We start from the raw sequence: 14,985 nt of genomic DNA on the forward strand, positions 1-14,985 counted from the left end.
TATGCTTCAAGCGTGCACGCCAATAGAACAGGCCAGGTTTTGAAATTCTGCAATTCTACGTGCTAAAATACGCTTGAGGAGTGCTCCAGTAGTATCTCCTCTGCTTTTTGAAACTTTGGTGACCTTTGTCTTTTTGTATGCGGAAATGTGCTTGGGAGAACGTCAGCAGAAATCACCACACTTTTTTTTCAAGTTAGATTACTTCACATCTGATTTGATCCAGGAGAACCTCATTGATGTATTTTGGATTTCTGACCCCTTTGTTAAATTCTGTGTGATATGTATTTCCGGAGGACTTTGGCATTGTATCTTAGGCTTTTGGTCTGTTTTCCTGGAATTTTTTATCAAGCTTGTTGAGTTGCACTCCCAGAAGACTTTGGCATGGGATTATATTATAGAGCTGTGAGAAATTTCTTCCAAAAAGCATTCTAGGTGTCTTACCAAGGTGAGAGCAGAGAGGACTGTGTTACAACATTCTCGGAACATTGATGATTCTCTTTGAAAATCTTATCACATCTACTTAAAACCAATCTCAAGAGGTACTCCAGCATGAAATCCTCACCCGATTTTTCCCTTTTCCCTGCTATTCTAGAAGTACAGGTCAGGCGGACTGCCGAATCACAACTTCGTCTTTACCCTTGTTGCTTCAGCAAGCAAACTTCCTCAGATATGAGTCCCGCACCCCACTCCTGTTCGCATCTTGAATCCTCGTGAGCCCCAGCCACCGGGAATTTAGCCTGGGCGGGAGACTCGAGCTCTCCGGGACTAACCAATAGTGGGATCTAAACAGAGCTTGATGTAAGAGGAGGTAGTGAGATTGGTTTTGGAGATGCGTATGGACGCGTGCTATAAAAGTCCGTGGGCATTTCGGATAGCCATTGGGGGCAAGTACGAAGTGAGAGAGATTAGTGATCGAAGTCGTTTTGATGAGCGGATTTCATCCCCGGTTCGCCTAGGAAAAGCTTCTCTCGTTGATGCAGACTCTACTAAGGTGCTGGCAACCGACGGAGCTTTAGGATCCAACATATTTACTTACGTCGGTGATACAATCTTCCCAATAGAAACGGTCGACTCGTTTGGTAGGCGGCTATAGCGATGCTCAAGGATGCTTCACCGGATATTAACACACCGCCTGTCAGATTCGGAACATCATACCTTGCTCTCTGGCGGTCCGAGATCTGATCGTGATTGCTCAGTGACGTTCCGAGCAGCTCAACTATCACGATGAGAGAAGATAAGATAGGGAGTGTCCCGTCGAACAAGGCCCAAAATCTGTAGGTTTACACAAGTCTCAGTCCTTAAACTTGAATGCTGAGAGTAATGCTCTGGGTTCAAGGCAGGCTTCTCGTCTTGCTAACCGAGAGTTTCCGTAAGAGCTTGCGTCGTGTAACCCAATGCATTAGATCCTAAGTCTTCTAAGCCTGCTAGTATCTGAATAGAGACCCTACTCTTGTCCCTTCCTCCGCACTTGACAAGACTTGTGAGATATCGCGGCCTCGACCTAATGATCCGTCGAAAGCGAACTTAGGGGGTACACACTCAAGCGGCGCCCCGAGTACGGCTCTGCCACGTCGTAAAAGCTTCCAGAAAGTCCTTCTTTTCTTTCCCTTCATCATCCATAATCCTCTCCGGAGGGTAGTCCTTCATTGGCCTACATCCTGATATTGGAAAATCATTTTCTTGAAGTTTTCCGAGCACAACCATACTAGGCCTCCCATGTGCGCACTGAAACGGGAACGCACATTGCGCCAGCCTTTTCACCAGTTCCTCACATTCCGGCTGTGTCAGCTTGTCATTAAACATGATCGCGCTTCGGCAGGCGCGGGAGTTGAGGAGGTCAATGATTCTGCGAGGACAGGACGAGATGCGCGTGAGCCAGGGTAAGGGTGAAATTTCTTTGTCATCAGCTTGTGTAACGGAAATTGGTGTCGCTGGACGGAGTTCGTAGGGGCGAGTGTGATTATCTGTTCGTGCCCAGGCCTCTGAGCGTAAAATGTTGATGAGCAGCTTTGGATCAAGACGGCATCTCTCTGCGATTGGCTCAGGAAGGGCGTGTACGGTGACCTGTAGGCCGGGATTTGTTGCAACTCTTCGGGCAGGTATGCCAGCAGAAGTAGCAGGTGTGACTGCGGATGCTGGCCACTTATGAGACTTGTCGGCTTGTATTTTCTTTGAATGTGGACGAGCTGATGCTGGTCTGACAGCCTGGGTGTTCTTCCCTTTGCAGTTATCACCGTTACCAACCTCATAGCTGATTCCCCAAGTCTCAAAATATGTCTGTTCTCGGCAAAAGAGCTGTGAATCGCGAGCTGTAACTTCGAAAATTATAGGCTTTGTCAATACCGCCATCTTGCCTGTACCTGTAGAAATATCAGCGTACAGTTCCTCGACGCGGCATCTTTCGTCAGCAGCATGCTGATCAATTAGCACCAAAGCATTGTTGTCAATATCTGAGCACGCTTCGGACACCTTTTCAGACCTCGATGCTCTTATGATCGCAAGGATGAACTTCATGTCGACTTGCCCCAGAACCCTTGCTCCTGCTAATCCAGCTTTGCTCAGGCGATTGTCGCAGCCAACAGCATCCGAGTCTGTGCAATGCCGGTACTTGCTATGGCAACATTTGCCGGCCTGGACGGATGCCAACTTCTCATTCTCGATAATCGTTGAAGGTATAGGACGCTCTCCCAAACGGAAGACAGGATTCTGCCAACCGGCTATGACACTGGACAACCAATTGTTTGGTTCAGACCAAGGCTTCTCGCCCACGTCAAACTCGTGAGAGTCAATGCCCCGCTGTCTCAAAATGCCTCGTTTTTGAAGTCCATTTCCCGCAGTTTGCGCGGAGGCAGATGCTTGAGACTCTTTTGTAGAGCAAAAAGGCAAAGTTGGTAGGGACAGACCTGTCCGTGAATTGATCCGAATGCATTCCCCAGATACTAGATTTTTCCAAACGATAATGCCATCATCCGAGTCATGTCCTTCTAGTGTAAAGCTGTTTTTGTGGTCCTCTGCGGTCATCGGTTGTGGTGCGCTCAAAGGCCTCTCATCCATAACACCTCTGTGATTGCCAGTTTCCGTGTCAGGGCTCTCAGTGAGGTCTCGAAGCAATAACTGAATATCTTCATCCAGGTGCTCTACTATCAGATTATCATGTTGCAAGTCCTTCTTAGCACACGAAGTCGGAACTTTGCTACAACGATTTGGCTCACTACTATTGCGCGGCAAGAAAACAGATAGCGCGCTCCGAGGTAGACCAGAGAGCAGACCTTCCACGGCATGCGGATTTCCACTCTTGATTCTGGACCACGAACAGAATGCAGTCGCTGAAGGAAATTTTTGTGGGGTTTTTTGCCTTTCACTGGGGTCTAAAATCGCTGGGTTGGAACCCAATTCCGTAGTGTGGTCGACAGCCATCTGAGAATTACCTTTCGCAGACAGTCCAGCACATCGACTATCCGCTGGCCCATTCGAACCCTGGCTGGTAGTATTAGATCTTGATAAGATAGCCCGGACGCCACCCCGCCGCCTCCTTGTTCTTGGTTGAAAATGGCGTTCTTGTAAGAATCGATGGATCATCGATACGATTAATTGTACCGTCTTCTCGAAAAACCGTGCTGCCTGCTTGTCGTCCTCATCAGACCTCAGAACTCCCACAGGCAGGTTGCTGTCTTGTGGGTCGATCCTGATATAGAACATTGGCCATCGGTCCGCTCCCTTTCCCTTCCCTTTAAGCTGTCTGTCTGTAGGGCCATCGTTTTTGAAACGTCGATCTTTAAGCCTTCGAAGGCGTTCCTCTTCTGGTACATCAAAATCATCTTCAACAGCTCCGAAAGCCGATTCGGCAAACAAGGAATTGACTTCGACATAGAGGACGTGGCAAAGCGTGCTTGAATAGTCAAGAGGATGAATGCCCAGGGATATAAACTGCACATGCTTGGATGGAGCAGGCTGAAGACAAATGGCTGCTCGAACGCATAATTGCGAGGTCCGAGCTGACACGGTGGTCCACGAATCAAAGTCAGTGGGCGTTATGTAGCCAGCGCGAGACAGAATTGTACAGATTTGGTCCAGCCGGAAAGTCGATGTCCTCCGAGAGGAGACTTCTTTGTGGTCATGCCCTCCAGCTTTGCCTCTACCACCAAGCGCAAATTTGCGTGTCTCCTGGGCCTGCTGGTCTGATACGACTACCCTCACATTCTGTGGCCAGGCCAGAGCAACTGCAGTGATTCGCAACTTGAGGCGTTCCAGCTCTCTCTCATTATTCTCGGTGTTGCCAAAATGTAGAGCTCTCTGTTTCATTCGTACCGCAAGGTTGCCAAACAAATCTCGTACGATCACCCTTGTTCCATGCCTTCCCCCAACTTTCTGCTCTTTCTCGGCAACATTGCATTGCCTGGTAAGAAGTCGCGAGTGGTGATACACAAGAGTACTTTCGCTCTCCTCGGCGATTTGGCGTGACGATATATGGAGAAGGGAGGAGGCAGACAGGGAAGCTAGAAATCGTCCACAATGGCCATGGATCTCCTTAATGTCCGTGAACTTAGAAGTGTCTCTGTACTATCAGCAATTATATCTTCTCTGGGACGGGGTTCTCCTCACAGTGCATCAATCCCAACCCTCCTCCAGCCTCAAATTCTGCGGCAGGAATGCCCACTCCATCATCTTCCACGCAACAGTTTCCTCTCAAGTAGTCCAAACCGATGTATATCTTTTGTGCTTGAGCATCCAACGCATTCTTGATGAGGCCGACTACCACATCGTTCAACGAATTCAGGGCAACGGAAGATTTGAGCTGCAATTGTGCTTCGACCGGTAAGAGCCTGATGGGAGAGCCTGTCGTTGCCATGAGCTCGCGTATTCAGGACCTATGGGTTTGGTCAATAGGAGAGGACGTTTAGGTTAGCCGTTGGCACATCACTCGGTCAAGGTGGACGTCCCTTCCCATGATAGAGCAAAGAATAGTAGGAGAGCAACATCGAGCTTTCGAACCAGACCACTTTCCAAGTTATTAATTAGGTCGTTGGAAGGTAGACTCAACAGTTATTGGCAATTAGAGCATATTTGTTGCACAAACAAGATGCCACAATCAGGAGAACATTGTCACGTAATGTTGACCCTCCGGTTCATAGCTGATCCGGATATGGATGGGCTCAGTGTCACAATTCCCACGATTCTTGACCCATTCCAAGGCAGTTTTCATATGTCAGGAATTGTTGCCAAATTTTATTCTATCAGGATTTTTCGGCTAAGAGCAATATCATGGGTATCTCCAGCAAAATGTAGTTCCGGGGTTTCAAAACATCCCCTCCAGATCCATATCATCAAAATTCATCATCTGCATATCGCCTCCTTCCAAACCAAACACGTCGTCTGTTCCAGAGCCCATAGTGTTTGTTCCAAAATTCTCCATGCCCGCAGCACCTTCCAGTATCTGATCGATGTCATCCGAGGTCGGCTGCACCCCCAGAGCGCCAACATCTATTTCAGCATTTTCTGCTGCTGCTTCTAGATTGATGTTCTGCAAATCTATGTTCGATATTTCCTGACTAATCGCATTTGTAGGATCAATGGCCATTTCTTGCTGGGGAGCTGTTGCTGAGAAAGCTTCTACCTTGCGATGAAGCCGGACAACTAGTTCCGCAAATAGCGTATCGCCCGCTTTGAGAGTCTTCACCAAATTCGCATGTTGGATTTTTAGGGCGTCACGAAACGAAAGACAGTGTGTGGATGCATAAGTATCTGCAAATGGCGCACAGATGATGGAAGTGAGCATGTCAAGGCCGGCTTCGAGTTTCTCTGTTCCAACCAGCGACTTGGTCTCTTTCAAATAGACCAGAAGCACCTTGGGCGCTCCATGCAAGTGTAATGCCGCAGAGACATGTTTGAAAGTAAACTTTGGTGGGCTGGCATTAACTTCGAGGGACGTGCTCCAGTCCAGAAGTTGGTGAAACATTCGGCAGATAGATATGAGAAGACCTCCAGGCGAGGCAGTCAATGGTTGTAAATCTTCGGACTTCCAGTTGACCCTCCATTTATGCGTTAGGTATGGATTAAGAGCTTCCGCGATGGCTAAAGCAACCCGCTTCTGAGGGTTATTATCTGCAATTGCCTGCAGCTGAAGGTGTAGAGGGTCAGCTACCATCGATAGGACTGTCTTATGTATCTCTCGTGCCTCGCTTGACGACGGCGGTTTGATTAATGACGAAATAAGTGGTAATGTGACCTTGGTTCCAGAGGTCGTCTGCCACAGATGACTAGCAAGCCACTGCAAGCTTACGACGAGCGACGGGAGGAGGAAAGGTTCCAGTAAATCTGCAAGGCTCAGTTACTATTATGATGCAAACCGGTTTGAACACCAGACTTACAATCGAACCCGGATTTCAGAGTTTCAATGTTCAGTTTTCCGCTCGCACAAGCTTCTAAGCTCTGGTGCAATAGAGTTGGCACAAGTTTATAGAAATCGTGTGGACTGCAAGAGGAAGTAAGCTCATCGCTGAGAGAGTCAGCCACGAATAACGCTGCAATCCAGTTTCCAAGGTGCTTCCTCTTTGGTTCGTCAAGATCATCGAGAGACTGCTCGTTCGCTTCCAACTGAAAAAGCTGTCTAATGAATGATGATGAGCTAGTAGCGCCAATTTCCGAGCATGTAAGTTCGTATCGACTCGTGGCTGTAAGAACGAGGAGCAAAATAGCTCCAAACTCCTCGTAAACAGGTTGACTTTCTCCTAACGCATTATTGAGACGCATGGTTGGCTACAACCCATGGGAGCACTCACCATGAAGCTCGTCCCAGTTCCAGTTATCCAAGAGCGAGCACAACGGGCTAAGTATGTGACCTGGACTTCTAAACAGAGTCATCACGTCAATTACTGGAGGCTTCCGCACTATCAGGTTGCACAAATCCTTAAGTGGTACGGTCTCTCTGTTTCGACAATGGGAATGCATGAGCTTCGTCACGAGTCAATTGCTGAAATTTCATAAGGGATATTGTTGAAAACAAGGCTTACTTCAATGATGGCTGCGACGATTGCGCCAGCATTGCCTTCCATCAGCTCAATCTCCTTTATCAGCTGTTCTGCTCTTTGAGCGTTGGCACTGATCTGCTGGACAAGCTGATCCTTCTCGTAGAGACCATGAGATGGAAGACTCTGCATAGGTTTCTCTCCCAGGAGATCTTCGACGCCCGCCTCCGGTATTAAACGATGGAGGGCGCATGCAAATAGAAACTCCTGACGAACTCCCGCAAAAGACGAACGTCCACCCATATCGTAAGCCGAGAGAGGAAACGCACCAAGGTCTATACGACCAAGGGCTTGAGATATGCACAGACTTACCGGAACGGGCTCCAATGAAGAAGTCGAGATCAAACAGAGTATGGGTGGAAGTCTGTTCGCTAGGAATGACCGGTAGAGGTTTATGGCCTGCTCCCCTTCAGATCTAGCCTGCCCATTCGAGAGCACGTCGAATGCGGCGACAATTATATCGATGAACATTGAAACATGATCTCCCTGCATGTACTCAGTCATTTACGTTACATGTCAGGGTAGCAATACTTACTGCAAATCGCACATTCAGATAGCTTATCAAGGAGGAATCATCTAGCATAGGTCGTCCACAAAGCTATAGAGTAAGTTAGCTTATGGTTCGTGACAAGAGTGAAAGCACTCACGGCTCCATTCAAGTATATGTATAGACTTGCTCGAGCATGAACGTTCGAGTCATCTACAGTATTCGCCTCGAACTGTAGGGTTTCAGGCGTTTGTTGCACATTTTGCATCGGCTGCGTCACTTCTTTCGGAAATCCGGTTCGGAAAAGGTGGAAATGCTTTTGGATCATGTCGAGACGAGAATGAAGTTGTATTGATATACTAGTCAGAAGCGGTAACACTGTGTCCAAAGCCTCTACAACCAGCTGCCTGAGATCTATCGGAGAGATGCATGAGCTTCACCGCTACCAATGATCACCTCTGTTCTGTGTGGAGCGTACCTGGATCATCTTGGCTGCCCAGCAGCAATATGCCTTGTTCGGTAGAGGCTATTGATGCGAAAAGGATTCCCAGAGCTTCCAGCAGGGTCAGAATTGCAAGATATGACCTGTTCTCTCCGTCACCAGAAATCCATTCGATCAGCGCTAGAAGCCATCTTGAGGTGAATGACAGACTTCTGCGGATTTCGGAGGAATTGTGAGACGTTGCATTTGAGGCAACGATCAGTGCCAGGTCGTTGATGATGATAGCGTCGGGTGAAGACAGACACCCAGGCTGCTTCGACTCCGCAGACAGCCCTTGCTCTGGTGAGACGCTGTTCCAGTTCTGGATAAGCACATAGAGCACATCAGAAGTCTTGGACAGACCACACGTAATACCAGCCCGAATATATTGGGGAATGAGTGGGTCTGAGGAGATGGAGAAGGCTTGTCGACAATTCACGATGATTTGGATCAGTAGCCTGCCAGAGATCTGGTACTTCTCATTCATGAATTCTGCGAGCTCTCTGAACTCGTCTCCATGGGTCCGGTGAAGGAGACATCGTCGGATGAACTGTTCCCACTTGGACCTTGACATGGTGGGAAAGTTACGGGAGTATATTTGAGGTTGTGCCAGCTATATCATGTTTGCACAAGCGACCAACCGAGATTGCTTTGTGCTTGTTTCCCAGGTTGCAGAAGACAGGCGGAGAAAATGTTTGAAGCCTGAGATTCTCTTGCTTAATCAAAGGCTGGTGCGAGAACGGTTTCATCTTTGTATAACTCATGTGTCCATGTTTGCTAATATTGTTCACTTACACGTCTGCTTGTACTTCTCTTTAACTTTAGTGGATTGAGTAGAATCCCGCCATAAGTGAATGTGGATGAATTGAGTGCTGTGACGCCAAGACCTTGGCAATATATGGGCCTCTCCAGGGCTTAATTGAATCGTATGGTTCCAAGCAGCCACCAGCCTTACAACCAATGACTTGAGTCGCAGGCTTTTCACAGCTACAAAGAGACACTTCCTTCACTCGTAATATCAACGCTTCTGCGTTCGCCGATGGCTCAGTGAACGCTTTAAATGATATATTACCTTCGGTATGAGCACCGGTTGATCATCTAAATTCCTGAAGGACACTCGGCTGTCTGCGGCCACATGGTACGCCAGCTTTCGAGTTGCGCTTGTACTGTTGATTGGCAGATAGCTTGTCTGAGAGCTTGCATGCCGAGAGACAGACCCAAAAGAGAAAGCTAGAGATTCTTGACATGAAAGATTTTCGTACGGCACCATACTTACTGGATACTGAGTTATCTCCTCCAGCAGTTTCGAGATAGCACGCAACAAGGGTAAACCGTTGACACAACAAGAAGCATGTCGATTTGAGGCCATAGAATCTCTGATACCAAATCGACTTTGTCTTTTAGTGAAGATGTCCGCGTATAACAAATCAATCTTCTACTCCATCCGCATTTCCAGCATGGTTAGTGTTGTTCATGGTCTCTGGTGCTCTTGAGCCAACCATCCAGTCCTCCATAGCAAGCCACTGGCTCCAAGCCCTTTCGGCCCCTTCAATCTCTGCATCCAGAGGCCTTTGTAAAGGTCGCAAGAAAGGTACAGTCTCCATTGGAAGCATATCGTAGTCCCTCTTTACAGACGCCCACCCACCACTTTTTGCCGCAAAAAGATAATTTCTCCGCTCTTGTTCATGCAGGGGCCCGACACCCACCGGCCAATCATCCCCGAAGAAACCATGAAGCACCCCTGGAAAATCCATGCCCGTTACTACCAATCTTCTGATGAACGGTATGAGCGATGTAAATGATGCTGGTGTCATGTTTGTTGGGGTTTGAGCAGTTCTGATCGTACCTGGGCTTCGAGAAGAGGAGGCTGTGCTTTCGGACCGCACAGTACGTACAGCTGGATATTGGGGTCGCTGAAAAGGTAGCAGAATATTGACGAAGGCCGCTAAAGCTTGTACGGGGACGCTGTGCTGAGCATGATCGAGAAAATAACGTTGACAGCTTTGATACTTGGGGTACCAATCGAAGATATCGAACTGAGGGTCATCGACTCGTTGGGCTGTCTCAGGCGGTCTTTCGAAACCAGTGAACGCATGAGCATGAAATTGTCGTTGCGAATCGGCGTCCATACCGTTGTTAAAATCAACATAGGGAGAGGGCAATAAGGTAACGCAGTTGAACGCATCTGATAGCGATCAATTGAGATAGAAGGTTAGGCGGGAAGAAAGGCAATGATGCTGCAAGGAATCCCACCTTGCATCCTGTCCCATGGTGTCCACCGTGAAGACCGCAGGAGAAAATTGTGTTGTTGACAAATACGGCAGGGTCTCTAGAGCAAGTCTAAAGGCGAACATAGGCACTGACCCGGAAGCCACCACTACTCTTTTGATCATTTTGGACAATATCTCAGATAGGCTGAGACCCTGGTCGCACAGCTACGACGACATGACCCTATTACTGCTGATCGTAGTGAAATGGAGGATGCTTTCCTGCTTAGGTAGGCAAAAGGTATGCTGCGGCAGATCTCACGTGGGGTCGCGTTCGGGAGAATCTGAAGCACCGAACTCGTTTCTTCTTGCACTCGGTGACACAGCTAGAAGAGACAGGGCCACTTGGTTACGTCCCTACGTAGTAGTATTATTGGAGATAGCCGCCCTTCCTACTACATTTACTACACTCGAAGCTGACGCCCTGGATATTTTTACATGGTGGATGGCCTCGTGGAGTCGTGGTCTGGACCTGGGGCGATAACCCACTTCCGTCACCTCGCATCGCATTATTCTAGGCACAATCTCACCATCCACAGCTCACCAAAAGAGAATATGTTCGATCGTAGCGGGATGTCGTGATGCTACTCCCAACAGATATCCCAATCGATCGTCAGAAGCAATCTTGATCCTATTTCCCCCAAAGTTTTAGAACAAATCCTCTGCATTGACGGCGCTGAAGGTCGACGGGATCTGCGTACAGAGTCACCCAAGGCGTCGTGGACCTTGGGGCTGGAGTGGATTTCTTGGCGTCCCCCCCTTGCTCGAATACAAGTACCGCGGAGCCGAAAGGAAAGTTGTGGCTAAATTATGAATAGTGGGTCAGAATGAAACTAAAGACCTCTCTGCATTACGTAGTAATACCGCAGCCTAAGACCAAATGATTTATCTTCTTTGTGTCCCAGTAATACTCACTTCTTAAGAAAATGTTAATACTGTTGATATCTTTGTGTCGCTTAGTAACACAATTCCAAACAACCCTCTCTGATTGTCCCTGTATTCCTCCTATTATCTATCACCAAGAATAACCTATCACCTTTAGGGCTTGACTCTGGGTGGTGAAAGGGATCAGTAGCCGAAGGAAGTCCGGCAAAGTCGCATCAGTAAAGCTAATAAGCCCTCCCATCCGTCATCACTAAAGCCGTGACGAGCTTCAAGGCGCAGTGGCGTCGATTCTATTCATATGCGCGGACTTGAACCTACCTGGGGCTTGCTAGCCTTCAAGCTCAGGTTACATAAAAGTTATTGACTATGCTAAAGCAAAAGGTTAGTGTTCTTTTGGCTCAGCCGCGACACTCAGATCACTCACCTAAGCTCGTTTCAACTGCGATTCTGCCAGGAGGGCCATGAAACAGGAAAGGCCACAGCGAGGCGGCATGTCTCCTGGCTCCGCTCTTACGCTCAAAAACCCAAGTGTCAGCGTTATCTTTATGAGATTATCGCCCTCCCCAAAGGAGGTCAGACCCTTGGGAATTCTCTTTAGACGATCCAGAATTTCGAAGACCCAAGCTATATGATGAGAAAGAAGTGATCGAGATAAGACGGTGCGAAGGAGAGGGGCCAACAGAAACATGAGATTAAGAGCGTGATAGGATCTCGAGACGGATGGATTACTTATGGTTGTGGAAGTGGGACGATTGGACGGGTTGGTTCGGACATTCACCTGATTGATCCCGAGGGAAAAGTCTCAGCATGCTGCCTTGCAAGTAAGTACTGCACGGGCCCCTGATGCCCAACTGTGGTCTCTATTGTACTCTCGTCCTCGATTGCGTTTATCAATATACGATAAAGTGAAGTAGAGCAGCACCAAGGCAGCGACCACAATGGCGTTATAGAAGAAACAACCAGACGGGCGAGCCGTGGAGAGTGAGACCAAGCGGAACCTGTGCCAAAGCCACAATCCAGGTAAGCGGCCGAGGCAGCGACGAATGACTGCCTTTGATGGATCATGCATCAGCTTCCACCTCCTCTCTCTGCTATATGTCCACCACCTTAGGATGGATTGCAACAGGACCAGCAGATGCCGTGATGCGGAGAACTGCTGTGCTTGCCAAGTCGGTTAATATCTGGCAATATCTGGCACCAGATATTGACCGAACGGCTGATCGAGTATCACGCGTGTAGAAGCGAGGAAAGACAACGGCGAAGGGGACGATGAAAAGGAGAGTGATGGCCGCTAGTATTCCATGCGCTTCAAATAGATTAAAGTATTGGGGCATTGTGCTGAACCGGTGCTTTATAAGATAGCGTATCACATTGTGGGGTTCTTCTTTCTTCTTCGTAGAGAACATCCAGTAATACCTCTCGCATCGCGCGCCGTATTGGGGACCACTGTATAGAGTATCTATAAGATTCATCATCAGTATTCTATCCCCGGACTGGCATCGGCTGTAGCTTTGCTGCTCACTTGCGGATTCGACTCGCTACTTACTTCCGTCTTTGTCTGCGCCTTCAACTTTAGATTCTGCTGCGCGCGTCTCTCTTGCCGTAGTCTCCGCCGCTCCCTATTCTCGACACCATTCCCGATATCTGACAATTGTTGTGCAGCGGCCTTTACGGTCTTCTGGGCTGTTGATGCCACCGCGCCGATCACTGCGCTCATTCCTCGCTCATTGCTAGCTTGCTGGTGCGGCTGGCGAGGTGGATCGTGATGAGGTCGATGCCGCGGCGGGACGAGAAGGTAGGACGGTCAAAGGCGCTGTTTGTATTGTTAGACGATGGTATAGATGGGTTGGAAAGATCATAGGAGAAGCTGAATAAAATGGGGGATGCTGTCGAGTTCGTTAGAGCTGAGGGCTGACTAGTGTTGATTCCGCTGGTGATATAGCGGATGAGGATGAATGTGTTGCTGTTCAATATCGTAGGTAGAGATGATCTACTCCCTCGACTTATGGTGTTGAGGACTGGGAAAGAAGACTTCACATTAGACGTATTGCTTTCCAGCTTGCATGAACAGAAACATTACAGATATCGAATCATATAATATTGCAGCAAAACATATCAAAAGTCATGTGCATTTAACAAGCCATGAGAATGGTCTCGCAAAAGTACCCACTCCGGAATCGTCGAAATGTCCATGAAGACCGTTACGCTATCACCAGCTATCATCGCTTGTGTTGATCTATCTTTATGCTGCAGCATATATTGTTCGCGCAACCTTGACTTCTGTTGTAACTACTCTATGAAGCAAAGCTTCAAGCGGCAAAGGCTCCCTGATCATCTTATTAAAGTCGTCTAGCTTAGGGGCCGTTTGCAGTCTAGGGAAAACAACGTTTATATTTTATAATAATGTACAAATAATCGCCTTCGGGCATTTGGTCAATTTGAAACGATACAGAGAAGAGTCAGTATTACCATTCCCGATTTAAGATTGTGCGCTGATAACCGTTATAGTTAGCATGGCCCCTGCACTAAGGATGACACGCAATATCAAAGAGAAGCAACAGTTTTTTGTTTGATTTTTTTTGGGCAATCCTTAGACATTCTTATTGCTTGTTGGTTGAGATTTACTACTCTTATTAGAGATAACTTAAGACTAGATCTTTCAAGTTATTCAACATTCTAAGTTGATGTGGTGGATATTGCGATCAGAGCTACCAGAGAGAGACGCTAATAGATTTTATCGTTAGGTTTCGATTCGGATGGCCTATTTGTATTTTTTCTTTTTCTTCTTTAACCTGGTATTGTTGCACTCCTCAGATTCTGTCTTACAATCTAAAGAGTATTTCAAGCAATATCTACCTAGGCTGTCACCGCTGTGCTGCTCTATTATTGCCCGTTGCGAAACCCTTACAAATCCCTGGCGCTACCCTCGAATTGCTGGCGCTGCGGAGAGCTAGAACGAAACCTCACCAGACTTACTAGCAAATTTCCTTTGCATCATGAATAACTCATTAGCCTGTTCGGCACCTACAATGACCAGATGCAGGCGCTTGATGGGCCTCTCTCCTATTTGCAAGCCTCGGAGGCTACGTATCTATGGTTTGGTGCTCCGTAATAGTTTCGCCAATGCCTCACCGGCGAGCTCTGTGGCGTTTCTCTCCAAACCGCCTGCAAGCAATCATGAACACCCAAGCCGAATATGCCACCAGGGGCGAGCGCTAGTCACTATTGATGGTTGTCGCGATTCGAAGCGAGTTCTCGAAGCCTACGGAACACACAGCTCGGTCCATCATAAGTTCCTGTTCCACGCTCTTCATCATACAAATCAGGTGCTAGGCCAGAATGTCTTCTTTGAGGATCATTTGGGTCTGAACACTCACTTTGATGAACCTTCCGGCCTGTCGCTGCAGAACGTTGTCGCTAAGACAAGCCTCGATCTGCTGATCGACGGGAAATATCTCAAGATTTTATGTGGTGAGGAGGTTCATATGTGCCAGAGCGGGAAGTGGCATCAACAGCAGGTGCATGTCCTGGTCGAGACTGGCGGATTACAGATTGTAGGAATGGCAGGACGAAGATGGAGATTATGGTGAGTCCAACCTCTTGCATCCGAGCTGTATGGCGGTGCGCCACGTAGCCTAGAAGCGGCTGTGCAAGCCATTAGTTTGACCGAGTAGTAGTACTACGTACAGGTATGTACCTTCTGGGTCAAAGTAGTATGTACTATCGAGCAAGCATGTAATTTAGTACTATTCAACTCACCACGGTTCGAATTAGCCGTGCCCCGCCACTATTCGCATTCGCCCATAGTGCCCCCCAGCGCTACGCAAATCACAAGCGCTA

At 48.0% G+C, this 14,985-nt stretch overlaps 5 protein-coding genes across 5 annotated transcripts in view; 1 reads left to right on the top strand and 4 right to left on the bottom strand.

Annotated features, from left to right (window-relative positions):
* Window positions 1-1,539: 1,539 nt before the first annotated feature.
* Window positions 1,540-4,849, bottom strand: EPUS_01457 (uncharacterized protein; the record flags this gene model as incomplete). Its single annotated transcript, XM_007788400.1, has 2 exons — window positions 1,540-4,553; window positions 4,603-4,849. The coding sequence occupies 2 exons, from the start codon at window positions 4,847-4,849 to the stop codon at window positions 1,540-1,542; spliced, it is 3,261 nt and encodes a 1,086-aa protein (XP_007786590.1).
* Window positions 4,850-5,296: 447 nt separating this feature from the next.
* EPUS_01458 (uncharacterized protein) lies at window positions 5,297-8,567 on the bottom strand (the record flags this gene model as incomplete). Its single annotated transcript, XM_007788401.1, has 7 exons — window positions 5,297-6,315; window positions 6,369-6,728; window positions 6,780-6,951; window positions 7,011-7,511; window positions 7,561-7,623; window positions 7,673-7,926; window positions 7,991-8,567. 7 exons carry the CDS (start codon window positions 8,565-8,567, stop codon window positions 5,297-5,299), a joined length of 2,946 nt encoding a protein of 981 aa, XP_007786591.1.
* Window positions 8,568-9,420: 853 nt separating this feature from the next.
* On the bottom strand, window positions 9,421-10,122 carry EPUS_01459 (uncharacterized protein; the record flags this gene model as incomplete). Its single annotated transcript, XM_007788402.1, has 1 exon — window positions 9,421-10,122. One exon carries the CDS (start codon window positions 10,120-10,122, stop codon window positions 9,421-9,423), a length of 702 nt encoding a protein of 233 aa, XP_007786592.1.
* A 2,114-nt stretch (window positions 10,123-12,236) lies between these two features.
* On the bottom strand, window positions 12,237-12,479 carry EPUS_01460 (uncharacterized protein; the record flags this gene model as incomplete). The annotated part of the gene is made up of 1 exon (XM_007788403.1): window positions 12,237-12,479. One exon carries the CDS (start codon window positions 12,477-12,479, stop codon window positions 12,237-12,239), a length of 243 nt encoding a protein of 80 aa, XP_007786593.1.
* A 1,716-nt stretch (window positions 12,480-14,195) lies between these two features.
* The window catches only part of EPUS_01461 (uncharacterized protein), a gene marked incomplete at both ends in the record, with an annotated part of 3,927 nt that continues 3,137 nt past the window's right edge, over window positions 14,196-14,985 (top strand). The window contains one exon of the mRNA XM_007788404.1: window positions 14,196-14,731. Within this exon, the coding sequence (XP_007786594.1) occupies window positions 14,196-14,731 (536 nt within the window). The remainder of the gene's footprint in view (window positions 14,732-14,985) is intronic.

This window comes from Endocarpon pusillum, assembly GCF_000464535.1.
Source record: "Endocarpon pusillum Z07020 unplaced genomic scaffold C716229, whole genome shotgun sequence".
In the NCBI taxonomy this organism is placed as follows: Eukaryota; Fungi; Ascomycota; class Eurotiomycetes; order Verrucariales; family Verrucariaceae; genus Endocarpon; species Endocarpon pusillum.